Raw genomic sequence first — 25966 nt, 5'->3', positions numbered from 1 at the left:
CATAGAGAGAATGCTACTACTACTTGTAGTAACACACACACAAAAAAGAAAGTAGTAATAATAATTGTTATTCAATAATTGAATAATAATTCAATAAGAGAAAAAAAATGATAAAAAAAGAAAAAAGAAAATAATAATTATAATAATAAAAAAGAAACAAGGACTAAGTGTCTAGTGCATAGTAGCCAGCTTGTGTTACATTTCTTAAATATATGTTAAAATGGAGAGGTATTTAGGACCATTTACATCATGTACGTGATATCTGTCGAGATCACACATTAAGTCATTTTTATGCCAATTCTTATTGAAATATTTTAGAGAATTATGCAAGAGTCTTTCAGATATTGTGTCTATGTTTGCATACTTGTGCATGAATGTGGTTGAGGTGCTACGTGGTACTTTATATGCTGAAGTTAGTACTGAATTTTGTATACGTTGAAGTTTCTGTACATGTGTGGGTGCTATGTTAATCTAGGCAGGTGATGCATATTCTATTGTTGGTCTAATGTACGTTTTGTAGATTTTAAGTATGTTGTCTGGTGATGTTCCTTGGATTTTACCTGAAAGACTTCTTGCATAGTTTGCTCTTTCCAGATTCGTATCAGTATATTTTTAATATGTGGTAACCACGTTAATTTTGAATCATAGGTTAGACCTAGAAATTTAGCAGAAGTAGCAGTCAGTAAAAGTGATCCATTCATATAGAGTTTTGGTGGATCTTTTTCAGCTTATTCAGTCTGCTGAATACTATGACTTGAGTTTTGGAATATTGATTTTGATTCTGTATTTCTGGCAGTATTCTTCGATGTTATTTAGGACTGGTTGTAGGTTCGTTGCTGCTATTGACGGAGTGGGGCGCTTTTCCAGACTGCTACATCGTCAGCGAACTGTGATGCATAACCTAAATTTAGGTCCGACGAGGTCTGTTTGACTGTGTGGGTATTTGGGTATTGATGTTGTTAAATACCCAGGAGGGTCAGGTACATTTGACCTCTTTCTCCCTCCCGAACGATTATAGCGTCTGTCTTTTTTTTTTTTGGTTTTTTAAAGCTTTGGGCCAGAGTAAAAGTATAACATCATACTCAGGTCCATTTCAGGGCTCAGTCCATGCATGGACGAACAAGACGACGAGGTCTGGTCAAAACATACGCGGACTGTTTGAATTGCGCGGCTCCAGTTGGTTTCAGGGGAATCCGCTTGGTGTCGCTAGGTTCGCACAGATCAGCTGATTACGACGCTATTTCCCGATTGCAGATATCTTCATTTGTGTATTAACTACGCGGTTTTAAGTGAAGTGCGATTTTTTTCGTTTGGTGGATTTCAGAATGAATGACCTAAAGGAGCAACGACTTGCTGTGAAATTTTGTGTTAAACTTGGAACATCTGCGACTGAAACTTTGCTATGCTTAACACGGCTTACGGAGATGTTGCTATGAAGCGTACGGCATGTTTCAAGTGGCATAAACGTTTTAAGGATGGTCGACAGTCCATTGAAGATGAAGAGCGTTCTGGACGTCCTTCCACGTCAACTGACGACCCACACGTCGACAAAATCAACACCCTGGTGCGGGCAAATCGACGTCTGACTGTCAGGAAGCTTGCTGAAGAGTGTGGGATATCAGTTGGATCTTGTTACGAGATTTTGACCGAAAAATTGAAGATGCACCGCGTTGCTGCGAAATTTGTGCCTCAGAACTCGTGAGTTTTGGCCAAACACTCGATCACTGTTCTTCCCCACCACCCCTACTCACCTGACGATTTTTTTCTTGTTCCCCAAACTCAAAAGACCCTTGACAGGAAGAAGATTTGAGACGATTCCCGAGATTAAGGCAAATGCGATGAAGGAGATGGAGGACATTACAAAAGAAGGTACCAGGACTGTTTCAACAAGTGGAAACACCGTTGGGATAAGTGTGTGCGTTGGGAGGAGAGTACTTTGAAGGGGTCCCAGACCTGTAACTTCTAAATAAAGTACATTTTGTTTTATGACGTCAGTCCGCGTATTTTTTGAACATCCCTCCTACATCTTGTATCCATTAAAGTCAGAACTACATCTTGTATTCATGGTAGTCAGGACTATATCTTGTATCCAGGAAAGTCAGAACTACATCTTATATCCATGAAAATCAGAAGTACATCTTGTATCCATGAAAGTCAAATTATATGTTGTATCTATGAAAGTCAAAACTATATCTTGTATCTATGAAAGTCAGATCTACATCTTGTATCCATGAAAGTCAGATCTACATCTTGTATCCATGTAAGTCAGATCTACACGTTCCATTTGTCTTTCAGTTCAAATATCTCTTATAGCTCGGTAATAAAAACGATACATCTTTATGTATTGTACTTATAACTTAGGCAGAAAATAGGGTTATTTATTGTTGGAAGAAAGATAGTACTGTCACAAATTGACAGACTTGTGGTTGCGCAACTAGGAGGAGGCGGTGAAGAGAAACATGTTTAGTGTTTTGTCTTCAGTGTTATTTTTATAGTTAAGTTTTTCCAAAGTTGTGATATAATTAAACCGAAGACAAAATAATGCATATTTCAGCGAGGTTAGAGAATTGAATTTATAAATGTATGGTAGGAGTTAATATACAGTTTTATTCTTTCTATTAACAAGCACAGTGACTTTCTACAAGAATTTCATCTAGCATGTTTGAATACGACCATGAAGCATCCATTACGTCAAGTGGTATTGGTATGGACTTCTGTCCAGTGAGTGGGATGCCTCCAGTTTGTGAAAGGCAGTGTCAATCCTAACAAATACACTAAGTTTTACCAGTCATAGTCGCGATCACTTTGGTGGGATGACCAGTGTAAATCCAGAATCACCCTGTTCCATGCCACAGGGCTATAAAGGATGGTAATAATTATACACTCTATGGAGTAGATGTGAAATAACAAGGAAATTTTATACTCTAGTTTGTTTGAAATATATCTTAAGTTTTATGTTAGTACTTCAGGTAAAAGATTACCTTCGAAGGGAGAGAACCACAACATATGTTGACCAGGCAACAAACCATATCCCAGCTTTATTGAAAACTTCTGAAAGGTATTGTATAACAAAGTGCAAAGAAAGAAGCCGAGAAGCTCCATGGAACTGCAGGAAGCCCTAATTCACATGTGACATTACAAACTTATTCCTATCTGTTTTTAGCCCCTCGTGTACTTTATGTCTCGATAATGTCAAGTAGTTGTCAAGACCATATAAAGCACAACCAAATATTAAATGATAAAACAGACCTTGTGACCACATTATGTCAATTATCTAAGTGATGTTATATTTAAATCTAGGTTTTGTTACTCAGAGAACGTTTTACTATTTGTTTATCTCCTGCTGTAATGCTTTGTGTATTAATAGATATACGTGGTGGTGGGATGACTGAACAACTTACATCACACGATATCCATTTTTACACGATGTGGGATATTTACACAATCCAAAACCTCGTGATAAATTTATATAAACAGATAAAAGTGGGAAAAATAGGCGATGGAATAAACAGTAAAACAGTAAAACTAAAACAATAAACAGTAAAACTAAAACACGGTTTTCCTTGACACCGAAGATAACTCAACGTAGTTCGCTTTAAAACAAACAGAACTCTAACAGGTAATATATATATCCATCAACGTTTCTTGTTTGTTTGTTTTTTACACAATGTTGTTCTGAACTCATAAGTATAACATTAATTCAAGTATTGGCATTCAATCCGGGTTATTAAGGCCTTTTTACGTTGTATTGCGCTAACTTATATAACTTGTATCAGTTTTCCTACGACAGCGTATCTTAGTAGCGGATAATGTAAGTTGTCAAATTCAACTGTAAATTATAACAAAAAATAAGTAGGTATAAAAGAAATAAAGTTAATTATAAGCTAATTTAAGTTTAACAAGTTTTACAGATTTACTAATTGGTATATGAAACTGGGAGATCGATATAAGTGGTGTTATAGTAAGATATTTGTTATATATACCTTGTAATATCCAATAAGAAATGTGTTATAAACAGCATAACCATAACTAGGTGTAGTCTGCGGTATGTACCTGAAACATAGTACAATGCACATACTTGTTATGTACTATGGCCCACAATATGAAACTTGTTAAACTCTGTCATGTGTTATTTATGTCTTATGATTTACAGTGTAATACTTTATATGCTAGCCAGCTTATTACTTCATTTACAGAACGGCGTGTAATAGTTGATTGGCCTTATTAAACAGCCTATAATACTTACTAAGCCTTATTAAACAACCCATGGTACTTGTTAATTAATGTATAATACTTCTTATGCACTATCAAACATTGTGGGGTTCTCGTAATTTCATCTTAAACAATGTGTGATAATTGTTATTCCATATTAAACAGAGTACAATACTTGTTATTCCATATTAGACAATGTATGGTACATGTTATATTGTATTAAAGTGTTTGGTAGGTTTTATGCACTACCAAGCAGTTTATTACTTATTCTAAGTTGTGAAACATAGTGCAGTAAATGTACGGAATATAATGGTTTATAGAAACGGCTGTAGTTGTGATGATAAAAACATATCATAGTTGATATTTGAAAAAGAAAAAACAATTGATACATGTTTTAACGTTCCATTGGCTCCAAGCTAATTTCATTATAACGAGCCTTCTCTCTGTTCATGGTGTCGTGTGGTAAAGGGGTGTGTTTAGTCCTCTAAATGTGTACTTCGTTTTCAATTATCAGAGAAGTTGTCAGATGAAAACTAAATCCACGTTTTGCTTCTTTGACTGAAATAAATGTATTTGTTTCACAGAAAAACTTTTACCACTAATGTATCTCGTATTTGATAATCGCGTGACAACTTTAGTTACTGTCTTACAGAAATCAACCGTGAATTTGTAAAACATTAAAACACATTTTCGAGTTGCTTGGTTACCTTACAAAAATCGACCTTTGTATTAAGTGCAGACATAAGTAGTTCGTGTTTAGATAAAACTTCTGTCCCTTTGTGTCTCTGAGACAGATCAAACACAAAATGTCTGAAACTCTTAAAGGCTTAGCTGTGGTCTTGTCGATCTGTGTAATCTGTACTGACATTTCTAGCTCTACTGAAATCCACAGTTTTCTCTTTCTAGTCCTGAGGATCTCCGAGAAGAGTTTACTTTCGCAGAAGGTAGAGAATTTGAAACTTCGATGGTGAAAGATGTGGGTGAGTGTGGTCTCAAATGTGCACTACTTAGTCCTGATCGTTGTCTGGCCTTTGACATAAAAACAATTTCAACGATCTCTGCAAAATCTGTCCAGTGCAGGTTAACTTCGGAAAACCTCTCGCCAGAAAACCTTGTATATATGTCTGGACACAGTTTCTATCAGGTATAACTGAACATACATGGTAACGACAGGATGTGTTCTGAAAGCAAAATTAAAGTGTTGTGTGTTTTGCAAGTCTTGTAGACAATTAAAATAAACTTGATATTACTTCATTGAGCTTATGGAAACAGCTATTGAAAAAAGAAAGTAGTTAACAGTGGTGTAGCTATAAAAGAAGTTGACTGAAAAACCATTAAATATCCTGGCAGTCAGAAAACATGAAAGAATTCTATATCCCTATGTAGTCTATTTGTTTTATAATGATTTATAAAATACATGTGTTCAAGTTCATAATGGTTAACCTCCTAAATCTTTAGTATTAGAATTCTGCAGTAGTCTGATGTTTGGATCTTTCAACGTTTAAAACTAGTTAGTTTTAAACTGCTACTCAGACAATACCAACTTTTACACTTATACATTTAACCAAGTAATGATAGTTACGCAAAACAAGAACTCTTCATCACAGCCAACCTTCAGTAATGAAGACATCACAAACCAATTCTCCATCATAACCAATCTTTTCTGATAAAGACATCAGAAAAGAGTTCTCTATCACACACAACCTTTAGTAATGAGGATATTCAAAACTAACTCTCTATCATAAACACTCTTTAGTAATGAAGATATTCAAAACTAACTCTCTATCATAAACACTCTTTAGTAATGAAGATATTCAAAACCAACTCTCCATCACAGCTATCCCCCAAGTGGCACAGTGGTATGTCTGTGGAGCTATATTGCTAGAAGCCGATTTTCGATACCCGTGGTGGGCAAAGCACACACTGCAGATAATAATAACAAAACTATCACAACCGATCTCCAGTGATGACTCCAGCATTTCAGCAATAAACCTTACGGTTTACAACACTAAACTACCGTTTTCAATAACTGTGTTGGACACATCACACATAACTCATCATGTAGATTTGTGTCTAACTATAAACAGTGAGGCCTCGCATGGCCTAGCGCGTTAAGGCGTGCGCTTGTAATCTGAGGGTCGCGGTTCGCTTCGTAATCGCGCTAAACATGCTCGCCCTTTCAGTCTTGGAGGCGTTATAATGTGACGGTCAATCTTACTTTTTGTTGGTAAAAGAGTAGCCCAAGAGTTGGCGGTGGGTGGTGATGACTAGCTGCCTTCCCTCTAGTCTTACACTGCTAAATTAGGGACGGCTAGCACAGATAGCCCTCGAGTAGCTTTGTGCGAAATTCCAAAACAAACAAACAAACTATAAACAGTAAAACAATCTCCAGTAATAAAATTATCTGAAACCTACTTTCCCTCAGGACGAAGTTCTAGTAATGAAGACATTTAAGCCACATTTAGGTTTCACTGATATTGTATTTAAAAATATAATTTATTTATATTATAGTTTATAACAATGTGATTTGTATTCACTATTCCAAAACAGGATCTCTGTAGACAAAAGAGTGTAAGAACATTCCAAGTTACCATAAATATTCTTTAAAACATTGTATGTGCTAATCCAGTAACTTCAAAACTAATATGTTAATATTTATTTCGTATCGTTAACATGCTGTTGAGGATTTATAAAGAAGGATTTGATACAATTAACTTTCTCACTGTGATTTAACGTTAAAAAATACAATTATTCCCATTAAATGCTTCTTTCATTAAACCTAACGCCTTCATTTATGTCTTTTTTAATATTTTTCTCGTAGGAAATTTACTACTTAATAACAAGTTAGGGCATTAATAAATGTTACTTTTACTCTAGTTTTAAATTAGCAGTTTGTTCTTAGATTTAATTCATTAAAAATGACACTTACCATAGCCTTAGTCTAAGGAGTAGACACTTCCATTCACGCCTAAGCTAGGATCAGCCGTCCATTTGCAACTAATAGTTTCACTATTCATTGCTTTGTTTTAGGTTAGTCAAATATTCTTTTATATTATGTCAACCAACAAATCATTCCATTCTAAGTTATGAGTTATTCTAGTTTCAGTTTTACACTAAACGATCATTTTCTCCCATCTAAGTCATCATTGTTATTTTAGGTTCGGTTTCATGCTGACAAAACATTAGTTTAGACAACTCATTAAGTACTTACACCTACCTATAGGTTTAGACTAACGTTAAATAATTCCGTTTTAGTTAGACTCATACTAACGTATATGACTGATTTTCTTCCTAGGTTGTCAATGCTGCTCAGAATATCATTGCAACGAATATCCAAACAACTCATTCATCAGAAATCCAATTTACCACTCAGTTACCACCAGATGGCCAAAGTCAAATCACCTCTCAGATACATTCAACAACCGAGTTACAGATTGACAAAGGATCTACAACTGAAATTCCAACAGATGTTGAGTTACAGACTGACATGGGATCAACATCTGGTGTTCCAACAGATACTGAGTTACAGACTGACGAAGGATCTACAACTGAAACTCCAACAGATGTTGAGTTACAGACTGACATAGGATCAACATCTGGTGTTCCAACAGATACTGAGTTACAGACTGACGAAGGATCTACAACTGAAACTCCAACAGATGTTGAGTTACAGACTGACATAGGATCAACATCTGGTGTTCCAACAGATACTGAGTTCCAACAGATACTGAGTTACAGACTGACGAAGGATCTACAACTGAAACTCCAACAAATGCTGAAGTGCAGATTGACCAAGGATCAACATCTGGTGTTCCAACAGATACTGAGTTACAGACTGACGAAGGATCTACAACTGAAACTCCAACAAATGCTGAAGTGCAGATTGACCAAGGATCAACATCTGGTGTTCCAACAGATACTGAGTTACAGACTGACGAAGGATCTACAACTGAAACTCCAACAGATGTTGAGTTACAGACTGACATAGGATCAACATCTGGTGTTCCAACAGATACTGAGTTACAGACTGACGAAGGATCTACAACTGAAACTCCAACAAATGCTGAAGTGCAGATTGACCAAGGATCAACATCTGGTGTTCCAACAGATACTGAGTTACAGACTCACGAAGGATCTACAACTGAAACTCCAACAAATGCTGAAGTGCAGATTGACCAAGGATCAACGACTGGTGTTCCAACAGATACTGAGTTACAGACTGAAAAACAAGACACGGATTCAACATTAAAAGGAGTTACTGTCGATCACGAAACTCATGTATCAACTGAAAATCTAACCAATAAAATTAGTCAATCAGGTGTTACAGCCTCACGTCCCTCGACTGGTTTAAACGTCCCTGCCATTTCTCAACAATCTCCTACAAACGCTGAGATAACCACCACTAGAATAGCATCTAGTACAACTCAGGTAGCCATTATTACCGAAACTCATACTTTTGAGTTAGCTAATACCACTCAACCATTGAATACGTTGGTGGACCAAATTACAATGACAGAGTCAATTGATGCTGCTGCAAAAGTAGGAATGTATTTTGAAGACGGCACTCTTGAAACAGGGTTTCTTCTGTTTTATGGTTTTGAATTGTATATCTACAGAAATTTCTTCGATCCCTCTGCAACCGTATTTTCAAAACGCCATTTCAATGAAACATTCACCGGTGCAGATCCTAAAGGAGGGACGAAGGTACAAGCAGCTATGGTTTATGGAAGTGGAAACAGTAGAATCGCCTTGTTGTATAACAGTAAGTTCCAAGTCATTAATATTCTTTGTATTCACTGGACTCAACCTTCCAAACATATCACTTTACCACACGGGAAATTCAAATTCTCGAAGAATGTAAACAAATACTGAACTATAAACGTTTTCATTTTTAACGAATCAATTAATTCGATGTATCCTTTTATTTAAGTAATTGCATATAAATAAATTGCTCATACATTACACATATCGTAGTTATAAACAATGAATAAATCTCTCAGTCCATACTGCAAAGATATTTGTTAAAATAATTCCTCTTTCTTGTTCCACAGATCTATTAATATTTTATGTTTATTTACTTCATTTCAGTTTCTTTCTCCACAGATCTATTAGTATTTTATGTTTGTATACATCATTTCTATTACTTGTTCCACAGATCTGTTAGTATTTTTTTTGTTTACATCATTTGTATTATTTGTCCCGCATATGTATTCGTATTTTATGTTTGTTTACATCATTTCTATTACTTGTTCCACAGATCTATTAGTATTTTTTTTTGTTTACATCATTTGTATTATTTGTCCCACATATGTATTCGTATTTTATGTTTGTTTAAATCACTTTTGTTCTTGCCCCACAAAACTATTAGTATTTTATGTTTGTTTTCTTCATTTCTCTTTCTTGTTCTACAGAATTATTGGTGTGTAATGTTTGTTTACTCATTATGTTAGAAAAACACATAGGTTCAAGCAGTAGATGTAACTACTATCATAAATCTTCCTTATTGTAGAAACTATAACTTGTGATATGATATAAACTTTGCTTACTGTAGAAACTGTAACTTGTAATATAATATAAAACTTACTGTAGCGACTGCAACTTGTAATATAATATAAACCATTTTTACTCTAGAAACTGTACCTTGTAATATAATATAAACTTTACTCACTCTAGAAACTGTAACTTGTACTATAATATAAGCCTTCCTTACTGTTGACATTGTAATATATGATTTCTTGATGTGATGTGAAATATATCTGAACAATCAAAACTTCTTGTGATATTTCCTGTCATTATATTATATTGTTGCAAAGCTACATTTTAACTCTGTAATTTATTTGAATTTAGAGCCAGCTGTATATTTTTGATGTAATGTTAAAGTTAGTTCTCGAAATACCTGGAATTAGTTTAGGTTATAAATGGTCAAGCAATGTGAAAAGTGAAGTGAGTTCGTACAAATGGGTTTATTTTACGTTAGACTCAGTATTTGTTTCAGAGGTATAAAGTCATTTTCAAACCTAGGCCTAAACAACATTTGAGAATTTAAGTTTGTTTTTGGGCTTGTAGAAATATCTGAATGAAGAAGTAAACTAATATCACCTTAATAAATGTGCTGGACGTTGAAACATATTCATCTGATAATTTAGAAGAACTGTAAAATATAATTTATTGTTCACTATGATATTAATACTATGTGTTAATATTTTCCGTTCTCTACACATTGGTCAACCACTGCTTAACCTACTATTGGCTATTTTTAGATGGTGAATATGACTTCTTTGACACCAGGAAAGGGATTTTGACGTTTGAAGTAATTGGAGACGAAACCTTAAATTCACCATGCCAGTTGGATTCAACTATACTTGCTATTGTGGACGAAGATGATGACAAAAACCAATGTATATACGTCACTACTGGAGGAATTAGGCACAATGTGAAATGGTACCATGCGACTCTTGAAAAGTTACGTCAGACAGTAAACTACATCAATGATAAACATCCGATTTCTGCAGCCATGGCTATCAGACATACCAGGGACGTAGAACCATACACCATCGTTCTGTTTTCAGGACAAAGGTGCACTATGTTGAAATGGAGTAGCTTATTGAACTACTGGAGAGTCATAAAATAACTTTGTAGCACGTTGCAGTGAGACCACACCTGCACCTCGCTGGTAACCAATTAGAATAAGGCTTCACACACATGAAGATACTAAAATCATTTTAAATTGCAACATGTACATGGTTGGTAATTAAAGCAAAAGCAGTTGAAGAGTGTGTTAATAGTCGGTTGTCTTTTAAGGAGTTTTGTGACGAAGCTTAAAACGGGAAACATTAGAAAGAACTATGTTTTCTATTCACATACGTTTATCGGTTTTAAGTAAAAAATCTTTTTTTTTTTATCCCAACGTTTCACCAGGTTTAGTTTACATTATTACGTGAGATACAGGAACAGAGGCTAACAGAAATCAATTTAAAATTTACTTTATAAAACTTTCTTTGTTTCACCAGGTTTAGCTTACAATATTATGTGAGATACAGGAACAGAGGCTAACAGAAATCAATTTAAAATTTACTTTATAAAACTTTCTTTGTTTCACCAGGTTTAGCTTACATTATTACGTGAGATACAGGAACAGAAGCTAACAGAAATCAATTTAAAATTTACTTTATAAAACATTCTTTGTTTCACCAGGTTTAGCTTACATCATTACGTGAGATACAGGAACAGAGGCTAACAGAATTTAATTTAAAATTTACTTTATAAAGCTTTTTTTGTTACAAATCGTTGATGTTATTTTTTCAGCTTTTAATAATTTAAACATTTCACGAGTTTTATCTCATGTAAACCAAATCACTTGCATGTTCCATCTGCTGGTTGACTGTTGTAAAGCACTATTGTTCTTTGTCATCTGTTGATTGACTGTCATGGAGCACCATTCTTTTGTGTCACTTGTAAGTGATAGCCATGGAGCACCATTATTTAGTTTCATCTGATATTTGACTGTCGTGGAACAGCATTATTTAGCTTCATCTGCTAGTTAACTGTCATGGAACACCATTCTTCTGTGTCACTTGCAAACGATAGTCATGGAGAACCAATGTTTTGTATCATCTACAGGTTGATTGTCACAGAGCACCATTTTTCTGTGCTGGTTGACTGTCATGGAACACCATTGTTCTGTATCATGCGCTGGTTAACTGTCATGGGGCACCAATGTTTTGTACTATGATCTGCTGTTTGACTGTCATGTAGCAGTATTGTTCTGTGTAACCTGAAAGTGACAGTCATGGAGCACCATTACATAATGTCATCTGCTGGTTGATTGTCATGGAGCATCATTGTTCTATTTCCTCTGCTTGTTGACTGTCATGGAGCATCTTTTTCCCTAACATCCAGTCTTTGATGTTATCCATTTACATATTTCTTGGTCTGCCTCTTCGTCTCTTCTCGTCCATTTTTCTTCTAGCAGTAGATAACCAAACCATAAAATTGAAGATATAAGAAGAAGTTGATAACAAATTGTTATCTTCAGATGTTTTTGTTAAAAAGACAAACCTCTGTATTTCATAAAACACTCATACCGGACTTTACATTTCTTGGAAATCGCTTCATGACGAAGGCCAAAAATAAGGTATGTCAAATAGTGGTATTTGTACAAACAACTTTCAACATCGATTGTTTCAAAAAGAAAATAAAATCTTAGGCTTAAGGTTTGTGTTCAAAACAGTTTCTCTATCACTGTTGTTAATAAAGTAATTACTTCCTGTAGAAAATTATTCTCCTGAATATTTAATTTATTGTATTTTACCATTCCTCCTAAATTCATCTTATGCTATAAAAAAAATCTGGTTAAAAACAACTAAAATGTATGTAATTAACATGAAAGAACAATTTATATATCTATCTGGAATCTAACTAATCTAGTTATATTTCGAAAAGTCTATGGATAACAATATTTCAGTAAATACGGATATAAATGAATGTACAGATTACAAAAGTTCTTACATTAAAGAAACAAACACACAACTTTCTTCCTGTCCATTTAAACACTTAACATCTCTATCTCATGTTTATAAACACACGTCTACGAACAATCGTTCTTTGGACTCGTCTAAGGTAAAAATACTCAGCAGAGAAGACAACGTTAACAAAAGAAAAGAAAATAATCCCTGTTATTACGAAACATAACCCTATTTGTAACAATTACAAAGGTGTTAATTTTTATCTGGATTCATTACTTTCCCTCTTTAAAATAGAATGAATTCCAATACTAAAAGTTTTATTTATACATTCCCAAATTCAACAGCCTACTGTGTGTTTATATTTTCTTATAACAAAGTCACATCGGGCTTTCTGCTACGTCCACCAAGGGGAATCAAACCCCTGATTTAACGGTGTAAATCCGTAGACTTACCGCTGTATCAGCAGGGGACGCAGTCTACTGGTAAATTTCTTTATTAAATTTCTAATTGCTTAGTCACGTGCGTGTAGGTTAGTATCCTTATAGATTTTCTCGTGATTCCCTTTTAATTAATTTTTATTGTCATGAATTCTAAATCGCCTAAGAATATTACGTGAAAAGTTGTGAACAAAATAAAAGAAAGTTTTATTATATACAATCGATAAAAATGTATGTAAATTTTGAAAAGTGTTCCCTCTTGAAAAGAAAGATAAACACAGAAACTGATAAGTATTTAAAATTTACCATTTAAATAATACTTAGTGTTGGGTGACTAGAATGTTTTTTATCTTTTACTTTAAATAATACTTAGTGTTGGGTGACTAGAATGTTTTTTATCTTTTACTTTAAATAACACTTAGTGTTGGGTGACTAGGATTTTTTTATCTTTTACATTAAATAACACTTAGTATTGGGTGTCTAAAATGTTTTTTATCTTTTACTTTAAATAAAAACTATTGTCTTTTCTTCTCTTTATAACAATTTTTCCTGTACTGATTTGTTTACTATGGCTTATTATGTTTTTACATCATCTGTTATCTTTATATTGTAGTTTCTTCTGTCGTCTTACCATGTTGTAGATTTTTCTGTTATCTTATCTCGATGTTTTAGTTTCTTCTGTTGTCTTCTCCTGTTATGTCGTAGTTTCTTCTATTGCCTTGTCTCTACGTTGTACTTTTTCTGTTGTCTTTTCCTGATACAGTTATGACAGAAAGTGTTCGTACCCCAGCGTCGTGAGTAGTTTTCTCCTCATAACTTAAAAAGTATCATGATTAGGATAATGAAAGTATGGTATATTATAAATACTATACTAATACACATCTACATAAATTTTTATGTAAATTGAAAGACAAATAAACTGTTTATAAACATATAACCAAACATAGGAGGAGCAGAAAGTGTTCGTGCATCTACTTTAATGGTCAGTTGTGTAGCCTTTCAGGTGAATTACTTGGCACAATCTCTCCTCATAGCTCTCCATGATCGTTTGACAGTACTCGAATGGTATTTTTTCATTCTTCTTTACAGAAGGTTTACAACTCTTGCAAATTTTTTGGATGACGCTGATGAACCCTGGTCTTCAACTCATGCCAAACGTTTTCAATTGGGTTGAGATCGGGTAACTGCGATGGCCACTCCTGAATGCTTATATGGCTCCTCTGCAACCAGGATTGCGCATATTTCGATGTGTGCTCAGGGTCATTGTCGTGCTGGAAGATCCAACGATGCCCAAGCCGCAAGTTTCAAGCATCATTCTTGATACAAGTGCCTAATATATCAACGTACTATTTTTTTTTCATGATTCCGTTGACGAGGTGAAGACTGCCTACACCAGAAGAGCTGAAGAAACCCCATAGCATGATCGATCCACCTCCGTGTTTACACCCTTGTGCAAATTTATTGAAGCAAATGGTCATTTTACAATATTTTCAGCATTGCGGCCTGTATAGGCTCACTAGACCCGCTGATTTCCTTTAATTGTCATTTTTCACGCGTCATTAGCTGTGTTTTGAAGTACGGTCGATCTATTTTTGGGATATATATGACGAAAGTTTGAGGAATATTACGTCATTCGAAATTGCGTTAGAAGGGCAAGGAAACCAGTCAAAAACAACTTCTTACCAACTCAATGAAGAAAAAATTGTATCAATGGGATCTGAAATACAAGAACTGGACGCAAGAACAATGGAGGGAGGTGTTATTCAGTGACGAGACTCATTTCTTCGTACAGGATCAAAGACGTTTGCATGTTCGCAAATCTCCAGGTGAGAAACTTCGAAAATCTCACATCAATCAGTTCGTAAAACATCCTTTGAGGAAGATGTTTTGGGGCTTTTTCAGCTACTATGGCGTCGGAGGCATACATATCGTAGAAGGTATGATGCGAGGACCACAGTAGTCAAAGTTTTGCAGAGAAGAGTTGTTCCAGAACTGAGAAAGAGATTTCCAGATGGATCTGGCATTTTCAGCAAGATCTGGCTCCGTGCCACACATCGAAACTTGTGAAGAATTTTATAACTACAATGCAAATAAAAGTGCTGGACTGGCCTGGAAACTCTCCGGACTTAAACCCTATTGAAAATCTTTGGGCGATTTGTAAAGAAAAACTTCAGGGAAAAGAGTGTACTACGAAAGATAAGCTAATTGAGGCCATAATTGAGGTGTGGTACCGCGATCCAAAAATTAATAAAGATTGCAGTCAACTCGTGGACTCGATGCAAAAGTGGATTAATGATCTTCTGAGAAATAAAGGCGTTCATACCATGTATTAATTTGTGAGTAATGTTTGGATTCTCAGAAATAAAACGCAAAAAAATTGAAAAAGTCGTAATTTTCCATCTTGTTTTAATTAATTTGCACAAGGGTGTAACTGTATGAATGGTGTTCTTTGGAAGATTTCGTTCCCCCTACTTACGGAAAATATAGCGAACATCATTTTGGCCGAAAAGCTTGGTTTTAGTCTCGTCTGATCAAAGAATACTCTTCTAATAAGTAAAGGGTTTATCTACATGCTTTCTTGCATACCTCAATCGTGCTTCTAAATGAACAGGCTTTAAATATGGAGTTCTACGAGGACGGCATGCTTTGAACCCAGAAGAACGTAACATGTTCGTAACTTTAGAGGTGCTTACTTCAACCCCAGTTTCCCTTACCAGTTTTTATATGTCATTACGTGTTAAATGATGGTTCCTACTAACTTATCTGAGAACCTTCCTTTTGGTTCTCTCTGGAATTTTGGTGGGGCATTCAAAATGAGGGAGGTTAGCAGTTGATTCTGTAAGCTTAAACTTGGCAATTATGCTTTGAACAGTAGATTTCGGCACATTAAGTTATGTAGCAATACCGGAAAGAGACACCCAAGACTGGGATTTCACAATAATTCGGTTTTTTAAATCACTGGACAGTTGTTTCCTGTTCGCCATGATTACCAAGCAGATAATGACGGAGACGGCTCTAAATTGCCGGAAGTACATTTTTTGCTGGCTAAATTCCAATAATTATGAACCAAGTGTCTAGTTCTGAATGGTATAATGTAGTTTATTCGCCAAACTAAACAAAATTTTACGGGAATATTAGTTTTCTCACACGTTCTGAACTGTACGAACACTTTCTGCTCCTCCTATTTTTGGTTATTTGTTTATAAACAGTTTATGTTTCGTTTAATTTACATAAAAAATTAAGTAGATGTGTGTTAGTATAATATTTATAATATACCATATGTCTGTTAGCCTACTCGTGATACTTTTTAAGTTATGAGCAAAAAACTACTCGGGAGGCAGATGTACGAACACTTTCTTTCGTAACTGTGCATTGTAGTTTCGTATTGTATCATGTCTCCATGTTGTAGTTTCTTTTATTTTCTTCTCCTACTATGTTCTCATGTCTAATTCCGTTTCTTCTTTCATTAATAATACCTGGTTTACATCCATTTCTTCTTTCTTTAAAACTCTTGACTTAGATTCAACTTCGTCTTTCTCTGATAACACGCCATTTTTATCTCACCTCCTCTTTTCTTAATAGCATTGAACAACATAAAATATTCTTATGGAGAAAAATCTAAGTTGAAGTAATTTGGTAGTAGTCAGAATTTTACCATGGCCTTTCAATTTTGAGTTATTTTAATATCTCAATATTTTAAGAGGTGAAATTCCATGAAGTCAACTCAGTACTTTACACGGATTTATTCTGTAAAATTAAGTTGGAGAGTTTATATTTTGATAACTTCAAGCTCTGACTAATTTTATTGTGTTGGTGCACAGTTCCAACGACATTGCTCATATACGCTATTTGCTATCGATGAAATGTAGGCAAATGCGTCACTTCTGCTTCGTTCTTACGTTCACCTGTTTCGTTCGAAAATTATGAAACCTTCACATGCTCGGTTTGCAAGAACATTCAAGAAGACCCTGGACTGAGCGTAAAAGGGACGAAATCAGATGCCTCTGTTTCAGTGACCTCTCACTCACTCAGTTGGTCACCAGTGATCTCTCACTCACTCAGTTGGTCACTTCACCTCGATTTGTGTATAAACAAAGTCCGACCTTCTTCCTCGCATCATTCCGCGATATAATCAAATTCACAAATTTTCTTGTTGTTGTTTTAACTCTCATTCCATAAACAAATTATCTTATGTTTTCTATAACCTCATTTGAAATGATGGGTGCCGCCAGTTCAAGTGAAGACCGAAAGCGCAGAAATCGCACAAACAATTTCTGCTGCATTTGTTGAAAATAAACTATACTCATGAAGGGAAAACATTACATATAAGGTAAAGGTAGTTTAGTACCACTATTTTTAGTGGACAAGTAAAGCATTGGACTCCATGTATGTTGTACTGTTTGTATATGTGGCTTGACACTGTAGCTAAATAATAAGAGAGCCAGTACATTAGATTTAGTTCCCATTATATGGTGTGAACCCAAAGATAATCTAACTGACTGTTATTTTTTCATGACTAATGTTTTTAATGTAGTCTTTCAATGCCACATCCATCAGCGAATTTGGCAACAGAAGTATTATCCTCCAAAGAAGATAATAAATCATCTAGTATTTCTATTCCTGTAGCATCTCAACATAAACTTTCTCATCAAATCACATAAGAGCTAAATGATTCATGACTTATCTCTATCAATATATATATAAGAAACTTTTGAACAAATCTTTCATAACTAGAGGCAATCAGTAATTTTCAACATTTTAAAAATTAACGTCAAATTACAGAAACATTTCAATTTTTTCTAGTAGCAGAGAAAAACATTTTACCCAATGTGATACGTCGTTTATATCTCACATTGTTCATCTTTAACAATGCTATTACATTTTATAAGTTATGTCAGACTAGTCGTTTCTAGCTGGAGCAGCGGTAAATAGAGATTTACAATGCTAAAATCAGAGGTTCGATCTCTCTTAGTTAACACAGCAGACAGCCTGATGTGGCTTAGCTATGAGAATTCTTCCATCTCGGACGAGTCTCTGATTTATTTAGCTACGCACACTACATATTAAGATTTCAAACAGCTGGATATTTTAATTTTAATTTAGATGTTAATTATATGTCAATATGCATTAAATGTATCACATTTGCCAACAATCTTGATACAAACAATTTTCTTTCTTGACACAAATACATTTTAATATACAAACAATGACACAATTTATAATAACGGTTATTACAAATAATTATTTATATACAAAAATTTACAAACTCACAAACAATATTCAGGGTTCTATATGGTCTGAAACTGAATATTTTATCAACGGTTCAGGTCCACAACGAGGGAATTACTATTATGTTAATACGAAGATACACTTCACTTGATGTGAATACGAGCTAGATCCACAACACGGAGATATACTTCCCTTGACGTGAATACTAGCTAGATCCACAACATGGAGATATACTTCATTTGACGTAAATACTAGCTAGATCCACAACACGGAGATATACTTCACTTGACGTGAATACTAGCTAGATCCACAACACGGAGATATACTTCACTTGACGTGAATACTAGCTAGATCCACAACACGGAGATATACTTCACTTGACGTGAATACTAGCTAGATCCACAACACGGAGATATACTTCACTTGACGTGAATACTAGCTAGATCCACAACACGGAGATATACTTCATTTGACGTGAATACGAGCTAGATCCACAACACGGAGATATACTTCACTTGACGTGAATACGAGCTAGATCCACAACACGGAGATATACTTCACTTGATGTGAATACTAGCTAGATCCACAACACGGAGATATACTTCACTTGACGTGAATACTAGCTAGATCCACACACAACACGAAGATATACTTCACTTGACGTGAATACTAGCTAGATCTGCAACACGGAGATATACTTCACTTGACGTGAATACGAACTAGATCCACAACACGGAGATATACTTCACTTGACGTGAATACGAGCTAGCTCCACAACACGGAGATATACTTCATTTGACGTGAATACGAGCTAGATCCACAACACGGAGATATACTTCACTTGATGTAAATACTAGCTAGATCCACAACACGGAGATATACTTCACTTGACGTGAATACTAGCTAGATCCACAACACGGAGATATACTTCACTTGATGTGAATACTAGCTAGATCCACAACACGGAGATATACTTCACTTGACGTGAATACGAGCTAGATCCACAACACGGAGATATACTTCACTTGACGTGAATACGAGCTAGATCCACTCTTCGCACATGAGTTTGTTTGTTTTCATGGCTAAAATATCTGATGTCTTTCTAGAAATACTAACATCCAAAGTTAATTCGCTGAAGTTTGTAATGTTCGGATATACCAATGCTCCTAGTTAAATACCTGTAGTTTTCTGGTTAATAAGCGCTTATTACAATTATACCTTCTGTAACTTATCGTATACGACTGTAGCAATCCAACAATATTCTGTATAATTGTCTTTCCACGTGTTGCGATTCCCAGCTTTCATACTCACTAGGCGAGATTCTCGAAAATTCACTTGGCCCAACAATATTCGAAGATACACAAGTGCTTTCATGAAACATATTTTGTTGATTCTTGCTCTGAAGAATCTTCTAGAAATTTAGAAAACAGCCGACTTGCGCAATACACATTTAACAACATAAGTTATAAACATTAAAGTGAAATATATATTAAAATAATATTAAATCCTTTACAAAACTTAGTTTGGATCCTATGTATTTAACAATACCTGCTTTAAATACCATTTTGTTCTTATAACTTGTTTGTCTCCCACATCGTCATTTGTTAACAATGCTTGGATGTTATGGTTTTATCCTTAGCCATTTAGAATCACATGATTCACTTTTATGTACATTGGAAATTTCATGCACCAGATAGCGACACTATATACGAATGAACCTTCATTCGATAGTAACACATTATTAAGAACCTTCATTCGATAGTAACACGTTATTAAGAACCTTCATTGGACAGTAACACGTTATTAAGAACCTTCATTCGATAGTAACACGTTATTAAGAACCTTCATTCGATAGTAACACATTATTAAGAACCTTCATTCGATAGTAACACGTTATTAAGAACCTTCATTCGATAGTAACACGTTATTAAGAACCTTCATTCGATAGTAACACGTTATTAAGAACCTTCATTTGATAGTAACACGTTATTAAGAACCTTCATTGGATAGTAACACGTTATTAAGAACCTTCATTCGATAGTAACACGTTATTAAGAACCTTCATTCGATAGTAACACGTTATTAAGAACCTTCATTTGATAGTAACACGTTATTAAGAACCTTCATTGGATAGTAACACGTTATTAAGAACCTTCATTTGATAGTAACACGTTATTAAGAACCTTCATTTGATAGTAACACGTTATTAAGAACCTTCATTCGATAGTAACACGTTATTAAGAACCTTCATTTGATAGTAACACGTTATTAATGATAAGACTTTTGCTTAATAAACAACTTATTAATGACTAGTTATTGTTTGGTATGTACCCTCTTATTAATGGTCAGTTGTTGTTTGATAAGTACAACCTTATTAATGACTAGTGTGTTGTTTGGTAAGTACCATTTTATGAATGGTCAGTTGTTGTTTGATAAGTACAACCTTATTAATGACTAGTTATTGTTTGGTATGTACACTCTTATTAATGGTCAGTTGTTGTTTGATAAGTACAACCTTATTAATGACTAGTTATTGTTTGGTATGTACACTCTTATTAATGGTCAGTTGTTGTTTGATAAGTACAACCTTATTAATAACTAGTTATTGTTTGGTATGTACACTCTTATTAATGGTCAGTTGTTGTTTGATAAGTACAACCTTATTAATGACTAGTGTGTTGTTTGATAAGTACAACCTTATTAATGACTAGTTATTGTTTGGTATGTACCCTCTTATTAATGGTCAGTTGTTGTTTGATAAGTACAACCTTATTAATGACTAGTGTGTTGTTTGGTAAGTACCATTTTATGAATGACTAGTTGTTGTTTGGTGAATAAAACTATATCCAAATCGTTCAATATAACTGCAGGAGTGCCCCAAGGATCAGTCCTTTCTCCACTACTGTATATTATTTTTGTCAGCGATATACCTTTCCCAAGTTTAACATACACTCATAATTTACAATACGCAGACGACATTGCTATCTGGAGTACCTCCAGAAACCCAGTAATGGCCATGTCTCGCGTTCAAGAATCACTTAACAACGTCTCGAACTGGAGTAACAAGTGGTGATCAGTTCTAAATCCAACCAAAACACAAGCTATCACCTTTTACAGGAAACTAAAAAGACAAAGAAAAACTCTAGAAAAAGTAAAATTATCACTCGGAAATACGCCCATTAACATGAGCAAACACATCACATTACTTGGTATCACTTTCGACACAAAACTAACATGGAAAAAAACATGTTAACAACATACACTCATCAATTAGAAAACGCATTTCACACCTAATGACTCTAACCAGTAGACAATCGAAATGTTCACCGAACACCATTATTCAAATATACAAAGCTCACATCCGTCCACTAATAGGGTGTGGATGTCAAGTCACACATAATGTCAAATAACACACTCCAGAAAATCCAAGTTCAACAGAACAGAATACTAAGATCTGTATTCAGACTACCATCATACACTCCAGTAAATTATGTACATCAAATCAGTAACTTACCAACACTAAGAAATAGACTAACGGAAATATCACATAAATATTATTTAAAAGCAGAACACAGAAACAAACTAACGGCATCACTCTACAAATTAACTAGTGTACCAACTAAATATACTTCACCTTACAACATATTTCAAGAATCACAAATCACACAACAACGTACATAAAGGGCAAACCTCACGTAAATAATATGTATTTTCTTTTTCAGGTCTCGGGCACAGGACAGGTAAAACTTTCGGCGCCTGTCCTGTGAAAGTGGGTTTTCTCGGGGCGCTCCCGTTTCCCCTCACAGCAAAAATTTAGGCATTGGATCTTTAGATCCCAGCCCAGGCAACTTTATTGTCATGCCCTGAATCGGGTCGTTTCGCGTTTATGTTCATATTTACTTTGACATCTATCTGCCTTTCTGGACGAGTTCTGGCTGTTTTCTCCGGTGCTACCTTTGCCTCGCTCATGAATATTAATTATGACCAACTTCACTCCTTCACCCAAAAAGAGTCAAAATAAAAGAAAAAAAAACACGTAAATTCAATAACCTTCCACGAAAGGGGACGAAGAGGAACCACAACGTTCCTGAATATCGCAGTTGGAGAGAGAATTTCTCTGATTTCTCTCTCTCTGAACTAAACACCTGCCACGTTAGTTTGCATTGGTGAATACCACCTTATCAATAGTCAGTTGTTGTTTGGTAAGTAGCACCTTATCAATAGTCAGTTGTTGTTTGGTAAGTAGCACCTTATCAATAGTCAGTTGTTGTTTGGTAAGTAGCACCTTAAAAATGACTAGTTGTTCTTTGGTAAGTACCACCTTATAAATGACTAGCTGTTGTTTAATAAGTACTACCTTATAAATGACTAGTTGTTGTTTGATAAGTACCACCTTATAAATGACTAGTTGTTGTTTGATAAGTACCACCTTATAAATGACTAGCTGTTGTTTGATAAGTACCACCTTATAAATGACTAGTTGTTGTTTGATAAGTACCACCTTATAAATGACTAGCTGTTGTTTGATAAGTACTACCTTATAAATGACTAGTTGTTGTTTGATAAGTACTACCTTATAAATGACTAGTGGTTGTTTGATAAGTACTACCTTATAAATGACTAGTTGTTGTTTGATAAGTACCGCCTTATAAATGACTAGCTGTTGTTTGATAAGTACTACCTTATAAATGACTAGTGGTTGTTTGATAAGTACCACCTTATAAATGACTAGTTGTTGTTTGATAAGTACCACCTTATAAATGACTAGCTGTTGTTTGATAAGTACTACCTTATAAATGACTAGTTGTTGTTTGATAAGTACTACCTTATAAATGACTAGTGGTTGTTTGATAAGTACTACCTTATAAATGACTAGTTGTTGTTTGATAAGTACCGCCTTATAAATGACTAGCTGTTGTTTGATAAGTACTACCTTATAAATGACTAGTGGTTGTTTGATAAGTACTACCTTATAAATGACTAGCTGTTGTTTGATAAGTACCACCTTATAAATGACTAGTTGTTGTTTGATAAGTACCACCTTATAAATGACTAGCTGTTGTTTGATAAGTACTACCTTATAAATGACTAGTGGTTGTTTGATAAGTACTACCTTATAAATGACTAGTTGTTGTTTGATAAGTACCGCCTTATCAATAGTCAGTTGTTATTTGGTAAGTACCACCTTATAAATGACTAGTTGTTGTTTGATAAGTACCACCTTATAAATGACTAGTTGTTGTTTGATAAGTACCACCTTATAAATGACTAGCTGTTGTTTGATAAGTACTACCTTATAAATGACTAGTTGTTGTTTGATAAGTACTACCTTATAAATGACTAGTGGTTGTTTGATAAGTACCACCTTATAAATGACTAGTTGTTGTTTGATAAGTACCACCTTATCAATAGTCAGTTGTTATTTGGTAAGTACCACCTTATAAATGACTAGTTGTTGTTTGATAAGTACCACCTTATAAATGACTAGTTGTTGTTTGATAAGTACCACCTTATAAATGACTAGCTGTTGTTTGATAAGTAGTACCTTATAAATGACTAGTGGTTGTTTGATAAGTACTACCTTATAAATGACTAGTTGTTGTTTGATAAGTACCGCCTTATCAATAGTCAGTTGTTATTTGGTAAGTACCACCTTATAAATGACTAGTTGTTGTTTGATAAGTACCACCTTATAAATGACTAGTTGTTGTTTGATAAGTACCACCTTATAAATGACTAGCTGTTGTTTGATAAGTACTACCTTATAAATGACTAGTTGTTGTTTGATAAGTACCACCTTATAAATGACTAGTGGTTGTTTGATAAGTACCACCTTATAAATGACTAGCTGTTGTTTGATAAGTACTACCTTATAAATGGCTAGTGGTTGTTTGATAAGTACCACCTTATAAATGACTAGTTGTTGTTTGATAAGTACCACCTTATCAATAGTCAGTTGTTATTTGGTAAGTACCACCTTATAAATGACTAGTTGTTGTTTGATAAGTACCACCTTATAAATGACTAGCTGTTGTTTGATAAGTACTACCTTATAAATGACTAGTGGTTGTTTGATAAGTACCACCTTATAAATGACTAGTTGTTGTTTGATAAGTACCACCTTATCAATAGTCAGTTGTTATTTGGTAAGTACCACCTTATAAATGACTAGCTGTTGTTTGATAAGTACTACCTTATAAATGACTAGTGGTTGTTTGATAAGTACTACCTTATAAATGACTAGCTGTTGTTTGATAAGTACTACCTTATAAATGACTAGTTGTTGTTTGATAAGTACCACCTTATAAATGACTAGCTGTTGTTTGATAAGTACTACCTTATAAATGACTAGTGGTTGTTTGATAAGTACCGCCTTATAAATGTCTAGCTGTTGTTTGATAAGTACTACCTTATAAATGACTAGTGGTTGTTTGATAAGTACCGCCTTATAAATGTCTAGTTGTTGTTTGATAAGTACTACCTTATAAATGACTAGTTGTTGTTTGATAAGTACTACCTTATAAATGACTAGTGGTTGTTTGATAAGTACCGCCTTATAAATGACTAGCTGTTGTTTGATAAGTACTACCTTATAAATGACTAGTTGTTATTTGATAAGTACCACCTTATAAATGACTAGTGGTTGTTTGATAAGTACTACCTTATAAATGACTAGTGGTTGTTTGATAAGTACTGCCTTATAAATGACTAGCTGTTGTTTGATAAGTACCACCTTATAAATGACTAGTTGTTGTTTGATAAGTACCACCTTATAAATGACTAGCTGTTGTTTGATAAGTACTACCTTATAAATGACTAGTGGTTGTTTGATAAGTACTACCTTATAAATGACTAGTTGTTGTTTGATAAGTACCGCCTTATCAATAGTCAGTTGTTATTTGGTAAGTACCACCTTATAAATGACTAGTTGTTGTTTGATAAGTACCACCTTATAAATGTCTAGTTGTTGTTTGATAAGTACCACCTTATAAATGACTAGTTGTTGTTTGATAAGTACCACCTTATAAATGACTAGCTGTTGTTTGATAAGTACTACCTTATAAATGACTAGTGGTTGTTTGATAAGTACTACCTTATAAATGACTAGTGGTTGTTTGATAAGTACCGCCTTATAAATGACTAGTTGTTGTTTGATAAGTACTACCTTATAAATGACTAGTTGTTGTTTGATAAGTACTACCTTATAAATGACTAGTGGTTGTTTGATAAGTACTACCTTATAAATGACTAGTTGTTGTTTGATAAGTACCGCCTTATAAATGACTAGCTGTTGTTTGATAAGTACTACCTTATAAATGACTAGTGGTTGTTTGATAAGTACTACCTTATAAATGACTAGCTGTTGTTTGATAAGTACCACCTTATAAATGACTAGTTGTTGTTTGATAAGTACCACCTTATAAATGACTAGCTGTTGTTTGATAAGTACTACCTTATAAATGACTAGTGGTTGTTTGATAAGTACTACCTTATAAATGACTAGTTGTTGTTTGATAAGTACCGCCTTATCAATAGTCAGTTGTTATTTGGTAAGTACCACCTTATAAATGACTAGTTGTTGTTTGATAAGTACCACCTTATAAATGACTAGTTGTTGTTTGA

The 25966-nt window shown here is 34.4% G+C and overlaps 2 protein-coding genes across 3 annotated transcripts in view; both read left to right on the top strand.

Moving 5' to 3' along the window:
• LOC143245377 (uncharacterized) overlaps positions 1 to 25966 on the top strand; it is a 217510-nt gene that overhangs the window by 127623 nt on the left and 63921 nt on the right. The window lies entirely within an intron of this gene.
• Positions 3520 to 10980, top strand: LOC143236995 (uncharacterized). Its single transcript, XM_076475780.1, has 5 exons — positions 3520 to 3619; positions 5119 to 5356; positions 7508 to 7943; positions 8033 to 8974; positions 10473 to 10980. Exons 2-5 carry the CDS (start codon positions 5177 to 5179, stop codon positions 10841 to 10843), a joined length of 1929 nt encoding a protein of 642 aa, XP_076331895.1. The 5' UTR covers positions 3520 to 3619; positions 5119 to 5176; the 3' UTR covers positions 10844 to 10980.

This window comes from Tachypleus tridentatus, chromosome 2, assembly GCF_004210375.1.
Source record: "Tachypleus tridentatus isolate NWPU-2018 chromosome 2, ASM421037v1, whole genome shotgun sequence".
Classification (NCBI taxonomy): Eukaryota; Metazoa; Arthropoda; class Merostomata; order Xiphosura; family Limulidae; genus Tachypleus; species Tachypleus tridentatus.
The sequence above is the reverse complement of the archived record's forward strand: the minus strand, read 5'-3'. Positions and strand labels throughout refer to the sequence as shown.